Raw genomic sequence first — 12085 nt, 5'->3', positions numbered from 1 at the left:
TCAAGCATTCTCGACACATTGGCAACAATGGTGTTGACTGAGACTTCAACGCTGAGCCTAAGGTTATGATCAATAACCATTCATGGGGTGTCATTGGACAACAATCTCGCATTTTCACTGGTTGTTATTTTATCTCACAGCAAATTTCATTGTATTTTAGCACACATCGAGGTTATCGTTAGCCAGCTATCAAATGTATTTTTATTTTTATCTTATATTTTTTCAAAATAGAACTTTTGGTCAATTGTCATTGCTGTGAATTTCACTTTTGTATTATTTAGTTAAAAATTAGGAAGCATGCTTATATTCATATTTTTTTCATATTCTATTTTTAAAAAAGAAGACTAATGAAAAAAATAAACACAGTTTGTACAACTTGAAACAATGTAAAACTTTAATAAATTGATTATTTAAATACATAAAAAGTGTGATTTATTCATATATGCTAAAATCAACATATTATTTTTTTAAAAGGTTTTAAAATTATAATTTCTTTAAAAAAAAGTCTCTAGATATAAAAATGTCATTAGTTTTAATTTGCGTAACTAATTCACAGATTAGCGGAAGGCTGAAATAAAACCACTCCAATAGACTTCCATATAAAAAAAATATAAAAACTACTATTAATGTGGCAAATTAGGGAGAAGGCACTGGTGTAAGATAAAGATCTGAAAAAGTTATGTATGAAATAGTGCCAGACAAAGCAAGAAAGAAGAATCCAAGAAAAAAAAACCATCCCAAAAATAATCACTCTTCCAGTCGAAGAATACTGTTTTTTTTTGGGATGTTTTTTTCCCCTTATATTTTACTTTATTGCTTTGTCTGGCAATGACTTTTTCATATCTTCAAAACCACTATTACAGCAGAGCTATCTCAAACAAGCTAAAATGGCGAAAGTGTAAGAAAGATTGATGAAATAAGATTTTAACTTATTTATTGGTATGTTCCCATCCAACCACATACACACAGCTGAATCATTCAGTCCACCAATTTCAAAAAGAAAGCTAAGCCACTGAATGTGTACTTTAGTTAGAATATACTAATTTGTTTTTGTTTTTTTAAGGGGTTTGACAGCGCTTGCGACACTTTTAGGTCATTTTGACACCAGTAAAATGGAAGATGATAGAGGGGAAAGTTGCAAGCCTGAAGTTAAAAGCGTCAAAGAAGAATTAAGACAATGGGGATCGAATCAAATAAATAGGGAAATAGGGAACTGAAGATTCTAGAATCTATCAATGTGCTTATTTTACATTACCTAAAAGTCTGATCAAGCAAAGGATCCCGCTATGTAAGATACACTCAAATCCTTACAAAATACTCTATATTCAAAACTAAAAACTATAATGCTAGATAACAGAGAGACGATTTACAAGGGAAAAAAATATCCTGTCTCAAAAACAAAAATTAAAAAAAAAGAACTACTCATTTGATTGCCTCACTCTCAGTTAAGAATCCCTGCCAACAAAGGCAGAGAGCAACGTGGAAAGGGAAAACAGGTGTAGGGATAGAAGACCTAACAAGTGATGGGATATCTTAATATTGTGATTAATTGACATCTGTAGCCTGACACATCCATACCATTTGTCTGGGTTAAGAAGCTGAAGTTGAAATTTTACCTCGCCATTATTTTTCACTTTTTCAAGCTTCAACCAGCATGACTTACATTCACACTATTAAACTATATGTAGTACCAATTTATCTTTCATAATAAACCTAATAAGAAAATCCATTTAGGTCATCTAGGGTCAAAAGTAGCATAAAAGGGTTCAATAATAACAGCACCAAGAGAATATGGAATAACCGTCAAACTATTGCAATATGGCACTTTGTTTTGGGATATCACTATTGTCAATACATTCATTGAAACTTTTGTCAATCATGAATCCTTAGTTATTTTAAAACACATACACCATGCTTCAAATAAAAATGTCACCTATTTTAAAATTATAATTTTACAAATTGGGAACCAGAAGAAAACACTTTTTTTCTTGAAGTGGATAAGCCCTACAAAGTGACTAAATGGTATGATTCAGCCACTTTGAATAAGAATATATTTGGTACTCTGCCATGAAATATCTGATGTAAAGATACTGTTTGTTTTTTACAGTGGAACTTAAAAAGGTTTACATAGGAAAAAATAAAAATGATATGTTAAAAGAGGTGACCGAAGTTAATCATAGCTGCAGTGAGCCTCCTCACTTTCATAAAAATATAAAAATTAGCCTTGAGCATTAACATTTAAATAATCTTTAACAATAATTAATTTATTGAAACATTTAAATAATATCACACATTTTTTTTAAAAAGCATCGTTCATAAAAATGGTAAAAATCCAAGAACCACCATACTCGTATCATATTCTTTGAATATCCAGCCATGAATTTTTCCTGCCCTTTGAGTAAGCATGTAATTAAATATTCAAATTATATATATGGCAAGCGATTTCAATAGTTATCCTTCTTACACAATATAGGGAATGGTTGCTCGTTGTGGTGGAGATATTATGGAAAACATTGAATCAAACAATTAAAAATGAGAATATTCAAGACAGGCCGGCAGTTGAAAGATACAAAGTAAAGACATAAAGCTGAGCCATGCTGCCCCTCATAAAGGTATTATGTAGGTAACGAGCACAAATTTAAAAAATAGATATAGCATTTATTTCATGCTTATCGTGTTATAATACCATGCTCTCTACCTGCCTTGTACAAAACATTTTTTCAAGATTGGTTGGAGTAAACTGTGTTAAGGTTAAAGCCAAAAGCCTTACCATCTCAATATATTCATTATTCTTATTTTCTTTCTTTCACCTTTGTTGTTAATATTGAAATCTGATACATTTGTGTGTTTTACATGTGTCTGGTGGAGGTTGTCTTTGTTTACTTTATTAAGCTGTGTGTAGTTGTTGCTGTTGGTGTATGAACTGTTACCGTTACTCAGCAATGTGGAGTGACTGGGTGAATGGTGACGTGAACTGATGTCATTGTCAGCGGTTGGTAGTGTAATAACAGTTGTAGGTGGACGTTTCTTGAGTAGTTCTTGCTTGATTTGTCTGAGTTTGGTTTTCGCTCTTGTATTACTGATGTAATTCCTATCTGAACACTAATTTATCTTTGTTTTCTTTTGCCACCACAACTGCCTTGTCATGAATTGATCACAATAATAGAATTACTCAAATTAGCAAGCACAGTGAATAAAATAATAGCTATGAATAAATTTAAATTAAAATGGTTTGTATTGGGTAATCCATAATAAAAAATGATGAATAAATATAAAAACGTCATTTTTAAAATCCAATATTAACTATTTAGTCCTATTAAACAAGATGCTCACAAATAAAGTGATATAAAATTTATGGCGGTAGAACTTGTAGATCCATCACTAAAATTTAAAAATGATCACATGTATTGTAAATACAGTTACTTGTAAGGCGCACTACACACTCTTTATTTACCTTTATTTTTGTTTACTTAATTATTTTCCAAAATTCATTTGTTCATGGCAAAACCATAAAGCGACAAATAAAGTTCATCTTATCTTATCTTAATTTCCTTTTTTTTCACATTCTTAATTTCCTTTTTTTTCACATTCTTATCAGATGTGAATACTTTGTAAAATCAATGAGGAGTTGATTGCTCTATCCTGTTGAAAAGGATAGGAGTAGACCAAAACATGGGTACTTTTATATCATTTGAAATCATCAATTCTTTTTTATTAATTTTTATTTTCTTCTTGTTTTTAATAGAATGTGATGGAAAAACATGTACTATTATCAATGTTAGGGTAAAACCTATAAATCTTTGTAAAAAAAAAAAAAAATTCCTTAAGTTTGATGCTATCTACACGTTTCCATTTGTATTCGATATAACTGTCATCTGCATTTTTTGCCAAATTGGGACCTAAATAAAATTTGCCAAAATTTGCCCCCAAAACCCCCAAAATTTGCCAAAAAGACCAAAATTTGCCCAAAAATTTGCCGAGGAGAACTAAGCGTTTCAGTAAAAGTTAACACGTGATACAGAAAAATATATATATAAAAGACAATTTATTACATTAAAGGAGGCTACATTTATTGATTTACACAATAGCGTTGTTACAAAGATTTTAAAGGATCATTATCCGTAGAGAGTAGCTTCCTTTGGTTTGGGCCCAGGCAAAGCTGCAACATTTCTCAAGTTTCACACCTTTTTTTTTTTCGTTGTTTTGTTTTCGCTTCTTTTTTTTTCCCAAAATTTGCCACGCAATTTGCCTATTTTCCCAAAATTTGCCACGATTTGCCAAATTTGGGAAATTTGCCAAAATTTGCGGATCGCCCTGATATTTGCGGCCGCAAATTGCCATTTGCGGCCGCAATAAATGCAGATGACAGATATAAGTACACCAATTGATCAAAAAAATCTCAGCAATATCAGCTCATTGGTGCGTCAAAATAAATACTGATGTGCAATATCACAAACATTTTACAAAATCAAGCCATTGATCATGTATGTTAAAACATATCAAACTAAGCTAGAAATGCACAAATCTTAAAAAAGAATATCTTAAAATTACAAATAGGCAATTTAAAATTATTTAAGGGATTTTAAAAAAGAATTCTTGTACTCCTGCGTTTTAGAATTCGAAAATTCTAAACCCAAGAATAGTATATAATACATTGGGCAGTGATGAGATCAACAACAACAAAATACATTTATTCAAATATCATTAAGTAAAACACTTGTATATAGATAGGCAATGTGATATGTATTTCATGTTTGAGTCACAGAGAAATTGCATAATACAACATGATCGTGGGAATGTATATTCAAAATCAATATAACATAAGCCATTTTTTTCCTAAATTAAAAGGAAATAAAAGGAGAAAAAGGTTACTATATCGACAAATGAAATTTCTATCAAATTTTAATTTAATCAAGAGTCCATTGCTCAAAGAGCTCCTTGTCTGATTTAGAATCAAAGCGAGGTTTAAAATCTAACTCAAGAATTTCAGAAAACCCTTCCCCTTTGGTTGGTTGCTCAAAATTTTTCTTGAACATATTGTAGCCTACACCAGGAACTCTGCGAACTTTTCCTTGGGTCTGGTTCTGACGGAACATATTGAGATGGTGGGCTAATTCTTGTGGGGTTTTCAACCATATACATCTGCAAGAGATCCCTGAATGGACAAAATGTTATGCACATTATCTTTTGAGAGACTAACAGCATAAAACAGATTTCATGACTGCAACAGCAATGTAACATATGATGGATGGCAAAGTATTATGACCTCCGCCATAAAGGAGAGTTTTTTTTCCACTTTTACAATAAAAGCGTTTCCAAAAATAAAGATTTGAAAAATAATAACTCTGGAAAAAAACAAAAACAAAAACAAACAAAAATTTCCTATCTCTCGTTCCAAAAAGTCAACATGAAAAGAAACCAAGCTGTACCATTATTTGATAAAGACAGAAAAGCATATTTGGAGAGACAACATATATAGTAGGATAGAAGTGGGTGAAACCATAGTAGTAAAACTAATCTTAGACATAAAAGATGACTTCAAAATAGGTAAATCTGAATATTCAAATTTCCAATACTTAAAACAGCAACTAATGAAAAACATATTGTCATATTCCTTGTCTTAAAAATCAAGTGTAAAAAATTTCCTAATGTTAATTAATAAAAATAAAAGTGTTTGTGACAGTGTGCATAATTATAACATATGTGTATATATTTGTCGAGGCCTATTAAAAAGTCTTTTTGCTTCACGTTTTTATGTAGAAAAAGAAGGTCAATATGATATCCGGCTTATGGTCTCATGAACGTTACATCAATTACCGAAAATAAGATAGAACATGTTAATAGAAAGAATTCAAAACATACCAGCACTCTTGGCAAGTTGTATGAAGTTGGCACGGGCACTGACAGATGGATTGGTGTTATCCACAACCACACTCTTGCCTGCCTTCAAAGTTTCTTTTGCAACCTGTTGATCATAAATTTAAAATGTTAGGTTATCGAACAAAGCAGTTTTGTAGGGTCAGAGTGCTTTACAAACGACTCCCAGACTCAAAGTTATATCATGGAACAAATGTGAAGTTTGCAGAATTGTACAATGTTGGATGTGTTGCAAACACTTTCTTTTTTTTACTTTTTCTGGGTTTTTTTTCATGAAATTAAATAACATCGTGTGCATCCACCACAATGGCAATTTAGAAAAATTAATTTTCCCACCTGTCGAGGGGATAAAAGCTTCACTTTGGTATGACAATGTACTTTCTTCTACCTATAATGTTTGGCATAATTGTAAACAGACAAAACATACTGATAACTTCCAATTGATTTGATTTGCAAAAGGTTCAAATCTACAAATTTCTGAGTTTTTTTGTTTAACTTTCATTTTGAAATTTAAACAGTACAACTATTCTTATATTTGAGAAAGCGATTGAACAAAGCATTTTCAAAGGAAGGATGATCTAGGTAACAACCTCATTAAAAGTGAATCATACAATATTAATAGTCTATGAGGTATGTGGAAGAACAGAAGTTCCAGCAAACTGGTTGTTTCTGACATGAAAAGATAAAACAATATCAAACTCCTTTTATGTCAAATGCTTGCTGATTTTATTTTTTAATCTCTACGATTAAAATTTTGTTTTGAATGATAAGGATCCATAATAACAGAATATTATCTGGGGCTAGATGACAGCAATTTTGTATTAAATAAAATACCTTCATTGCCCTTAATTGAATTTTCTTCAGCCTAAGAATGACATATTTTAGGGGAACCAATAAACAAAAAACTCTATAATTCAAGATGACATGAGATGAAGTGGTAAACTTAAAGTGTCTGTGGTCAGCTCACCTTAATGCACTTCTCCACAGTTCCCATGGTATCTCTGTTTACTGCTACATATCCATGTGGCTCAAGGTATCTTTGACGGAAGGTGCTTTTACCTGAGGCTGGAAGGCCAACCATCACCATAAGCTCTTGACTCTATGAGAAAATAATCATTTAAGACGAAGCAATTTTTTAAAAAATAGTATTAGTAAGACAACAGGTTTTGAAACATTATCTATGTGATATTGATATTAATATTAAAAAAACTATTATTTTTTTAAAGATAGAAAAAGTACAAAAGCAAACAATTAGAGATGTTTTTGACACGCAAACATTGAAAATGGTCACTAAATCTTTACTTATATAAATGGCATATATTCCTAGAACTTCACTTCATGTGAAGATTAATGTAGTGTTTAATCAACTACAAATAGTTGAATGTTTGAATGATTCTTAAAACATTTTACCTTGGAGTGGTAGGATGCATTATCCTCCTGTTTGGTAATGGGAGGATTGCTCTTCAAAAAATCAAGAGGGTGAAGTGAGCGCCATTCGAAAGGGACCGCTTTCTCATCTAAAAAGTATTCTTCTGGTGTATAGAACTCTTTAAAATAGAGAAATAATTTTAAAATTAGTTCAGTTTCCCGTCTGTGGTCCAAAAGATTTACAGGCACTAATTAATTTTTAATCCATCTATCTGTTTTGTATGTTATTTATCATCTTCCTTTTCCTTGGTGATTTTATCAAAAAGTACATTTAAACCTCTAAAACTTAAATAATCAGGAGCTTGTGTACTTACTAAAATATTATTATTCATATTGTAAGTATAAAATAAAAAACGAGAATAGCCAATGTAAAACATATTTAACAAAAATCCAAGTCCTTACTGATGCCGATATTATGTGCAAACATTCTGTCTCCACAAGTAAAATCTTTGGGCTTGTCTTTAGCCCAATTCTTTTTTCTTCCAGCTGCATCTCCGACATAGAAAGACAATGATTTGTCCACCTGATTGTGACACAAAAAAATTATTAATTAAACAAAATAAAAAGAAAATAGAGAAAGCAAAACCTCAGATTAGAATTTTGATCATATTCCAATGATAGCTTCATGTATTGACTTCTCATGATTATTTGCTTTTATCTTCTTTAACGTTTATAATAACAGACAATTTTTTAAAGAAATAAAAGGTAATGAAAATTACCTGGACACCTTTATTGCAGTTTTTCACAAAGAAATCCCACATTTTCGTACTGGGCTTACGAAAGTGATTAGTACCAGTGCTTGCAAATACCTTTTCAAAATAAAAATAAAACAATTTCAGAATGATCAGATTATGTTCTAATCTTTAAATATCATAATGACTTTAAATGTAAGTGGATATGTATTTTTATTGGAATAAGACTAAATTGATTGTGATTTTTAAGGTAACTGAAATATATGATTTTAAAAATTATATAAAGTTTATATTAAAAGCATTGTCCATAAAAGTTCGCCATAGGAAAATAATTAGAATAGAAGAATACAACAAGGTACAGGACCAATGATAAATGACTAGCCCAGGATGGTGCATTTTATTCCCTGTCAATATGTATACTGTATATTTAATTAAACAATTACGATGTTTTTGGATGAATCTTAAGAGAGACTGGAAATAGAAGTTCACTATACCTCAATCATTCATCCCTAATAAATAAATGAATAAGGAACAGAAATGCTGTTCTCAAGCACCTGTCAATATACACGGAATAAATAGAAATATCAATAGTTACAGTCAACATTTAATTTCACTTAACAAAATAAAATGTCTAATATTGTTCGAAGCAATAAAATCATGAAGCTTGTTTTTTTTTTTTTTTTTTTTTTTTTTTTTTTAATTCTTACAAATACTGGGACATCTAGTTCTTTGATTATAGCCTCCATTTTATCCTTGAAGCTCTGGGGAGTCACTTTGCCCTTTTCAATTCCTGCTTGATTTGTAAAGAAAACAATCCTATATCCTTTCCCATGCAACTCTTTTAGTTTCTCTGGTACAACATCATGCCAAAACAGCCAATCATCGGATCCTTTAAAAGTATGCAGATAAGTACAAATATAGAATTCATTTGTAAAGCGCCACCCCTCAGTTTTTAATTATGAATTATTGATATTGGACAACATGTTAATCTCTAATGAGAGTGGTAATGAATTACAGGTATTAAATTAAATTTTAATTAAATTTCAATTCAAGTATATTGCTTTTTAAGTATGAACTTGTTTTCCAATGACAAAATTACTTCTGGTCTCCACGGGTTCTAAAAAAAATCCAAGTAAAGTTGGGGAGGGAGGTGGGAGGTTGTTGAGGGTTTCTGACCCATCTGTTCACTCAGCATTGATTGGGAAGCTGCATTTGTTCAGTATGGCAGCAGCGGCTTCTAATGGCATTACACTACAATGTTATGACGATCAATCCAGGCCACAAATTCCTTGTCGCATTCAGGTACAGTCATGGGCCCACCCAGAAGCTTTGTCATAGAGCACGCTCGACTAGGTGCTCTGCAGTTTGGGGCTCTTGTCCATAACACGTACATGTGGGACAGGTAGAAAGTTCCCACTGATGAAGAGACACTGTCATAAGGCAGCTTCTCAAACAAAGTCGATTCACCCAATACCTCCTTCTGCTGGTACAGAAGCCTGGCAACTTCTCTGCTAGTCATGAGGAGTCTACATCCCCACCCCCGAGGGATTGAATTTTTCCAAACCGACTTCCATCTTGCATGTGCAACCCTATCTGAAGTCAGGGAAGACAAGTACAAGGATTACTGGGACTTATTTTGGCTCATAACAGTGGCATCGTCCATTATGTGCTTGAGAGGGCTTTCCTCACTTCCCCTCTCTATTTTATGAAGCCAGCCAGTTTTAATCATCTCCTGCCGGACATAAGGAGGCCGGATTGCAGATATTATTAAGCCCCATTCTCTAGGCATTGTTGCCAGCATTCCCGACACTATGTGCATGGACTTGCAAAGTTTTACATCAACCTTCTCAAAGTCCTTGCTCCTACCCCACACTGGAGTGCAATAATCCATGGTTGAATAGCATACTGCAGGGGTGGAAGTCCTCAGAAGTGCTTGATCAGCATCCCAAGTTGTTCCCGTCACCTTCCTCAGAAGACTGTTACTTTTCTCTATCTTCCGGGCAACATCTTCGAGATGGACCCAATAAGTAAGGCTGCAGTCCAGGTACATTGGATTCAGCTCATATGGGAGAAGCTGGTCCCCAACGAGGATGTAGCCACAGTTTCTTATAATAATATAGTAGTGCAGAGCCCAGGATAGCTGAGGCCATTTGAAGCCATATCGACTCAACATTCGGAATGGTCTAGTGACAGTCAACCAGAAATACACCTGTGCCCCATGATAAGCCTCAAGCATCCCCACCAACGTCAAGATAGTGATCCATTAGGGGTGAAAAGCACTTTGCAGTTACAAAAAACATCCTAGGTTCAAATACCCCGCAAGAGCAACTACTTGTAAGAAATGTGATAAACCAGGACATTTTGCAAACGTTAGTAAATCTGCCAGTGCTGAAAGTCCTGTAGAACTGCCATGGTTTCTTCTTTAACCTAAGGAAATCCAAACCTCACAACGACCCTCACTGCATCAAGAAAGCACAAATAACTTTTCAAGTACATGATGCTAAACTCAATGCTTTGTAGATACTGGATGCTGTTACAGTTACATTAACTCTAATCCTAGTATTGCTAAAGAAAACTGCTGGAAAGTAACCCCTATTTCATGGCGGCAACAAGCCTCACCATCATAAAAGACGCAGGCCCATTGCATTGTAATTGTGCTTCTTTCCTAAAAATAGACCTAGACCGTCTACACACAAATTCTTTTTTCCTGTGTTGACGTTACCCAAATGTTCCAATATCACAACAATCACAACTGCACTTCAACTTAACTTCAACATTAATTCTGAACGCACTAAAACAAGTTATCTTTCAAAATATCAATATAAGCAAACGTAGACATGGGCTAAGAATATTTTGAACAAACATTTTGTTTGAGTTTGAGTCAAACTCCATGTGCAAATATGTGCAGGTATTATATTGTTAATCTTTTTCTTGAACTTCTTCTTCTTCTTCTTCCTTTGATTGTCCACAATCAATTGGTTGATTATTATGGCAAATATGAAACTGCTTTCTAATCACTCTGTATTCCTTGTTTATAATCAATTTCCAAGGACATTCAGGGGTCGTCAACGTTGGTCAGTGATGGTTTGTGAAAGGTCTAAGTATCTGCATAGCAACTTGCCACAAAAGCATCAATTGTAGTGGCTTGCAGGTTGAAGTTAAACCAAAAAAAAAAAAAAAAAAAAAGAAAAGAAGAAAAAAAGAACAAAAATCAAAAGCACTTCTTACCAGTAGCAAATGTTCTCCCACTTGCTGTTCTAATAACAGTAAAATCAACATCAAATCCTGCAACTTTCGATGCTCCATCGAGACTCTCAGACGTCAGGGTGATCAAGGGACTGCTGCCATTCAATACGCCCTCATTTTTCCACAATGGATCGTAACTAAGTTCTGTTTCTCCTCTTGCTTTCTTTGCTTTCGTCTCAGTATTTGAAACTGCTTTGCGTTTAGGTCTGCCAGACATATTTTTCTTTTTGTCAAACTTGCCTTTTGGCCCCCAAAAAAGTGAGACGCTTAAAATGTGTTGCTTGGTAACAGTAAAAAGTAAGGACTAATGACGTGTTTTGAATCCTTCGGTTTTTTTACGGAGATGGAATAAGGACACAGTGCTTGAAGCTACTAGGCCTACCCTACTTTTATGTTATACTGAAGAGCGTGATATTATCCGCGAAGCGTATCATGTGATATTACGATTGCCCGTTTAGCATTTTTAATACCGAGTTGAACATAAGACATTTGGCCGTTGATTTTATTTACCTATGTTGCCACTGAAAATAAACCCATCCATACGTCTTCTCCAGAGTTCAGTAATCCAGAAACCATAATAATCCATTTAGATGAGATCTCTCTCTTGTTATTCACAGTAATTCTTGAATATAGAAATCAAGCAGCTGATTTGGGAACACATTAGTAAAGATAATATAGAACGTATGCCTCTATCAGAACAGAGAAAGCTCGTTATTTTCTAAATACCCTCGCCTGTGCGCGGGGTAACAAGTCACAACCTCCGCTTTCTCTTTGGCCCATCAGCGTCATGTTGTTGGTGTGATGTAGGCTAAACAAAATAAAACAACCCATGCTGCACTTTC

General features: G+C 33.4%; 1 protein-coding gene across 1 annotated transcript; it reads right to left on the bottom strand.

The window, feature by feature from the left end:
- Positions 1–366: 366 nt before the first annotated feature.
- On the bottom strand, positions 367–11644 carry LOC144962820 (bifunctional polynucleotide phosphatase/kinase-like). The gene is made up of 8 exons (XM_078896097.1): positions 11226–11644; positions 8705–8886; positions 8025–8114; positions 7708–7828; positions 7288–7424; positions 6845–6976; positions 5863–5965; positions 367–5155 (listed from the first exon to the last, which is right to left on the bottom strand). Exons 1-8 carry the CDS (start codon positions 11458–11460, stop codon positions 4908–4910), a joined length of 1248 nt encoding a protein of 415 aa, XP_078752223.1. The 5' UTR covers positions 11461–11644; the 3' UTR covers positions 367–4907.
- Positions 11645–12085: the final 441 nt, after the last annotated feature.

Source organism: Berghia stephanieae, chromosome 1, assembly GCF_034508935.2.
Source record: "Berghia stephanieae isolate SIO BIC M18660-M18661 chromosome 1, UCSD_Bste_1.3, whole genome shotgun sequence".
Taxonomy (NCBI): Eukaryota; Metazoa; Mollusca; class Gastropoda; order Nudibranchia; family Aeolidiidae; genus Berghia; species Berghia stephanieae.
The sequence above is the reverse complement of the archived record's forward strand: the minus strand, read 5'-3'. Positions and strand labels throughout refer to the sequence as shown.

Excerpts from the sequence above, each read along its gene's own strand:
- LOC144962820 (XM_078896097.1), bottom strand. The coding sequence starts at position 11,460 with ATGTCTGGCAGACCTAAACGCAAAGCAGTTTCAAATACTGAGACGAAA. Across the intron at positions 8,887-11,225 it reads TGGGAGAACATTTGCTACTG|GATCCGATGATTGGCTGTTT; the intron begins GTAAGAAGTGCT and ends ATACTTTTAAAG. Across the intron at positions 5,156-5,862 it reads ACAACTTGCCAAGAGTGCTG|GGATCTCTTGCAGATGTATA; the intron begins GTATGTTTTGAA and ends TTGTCCATTCAG.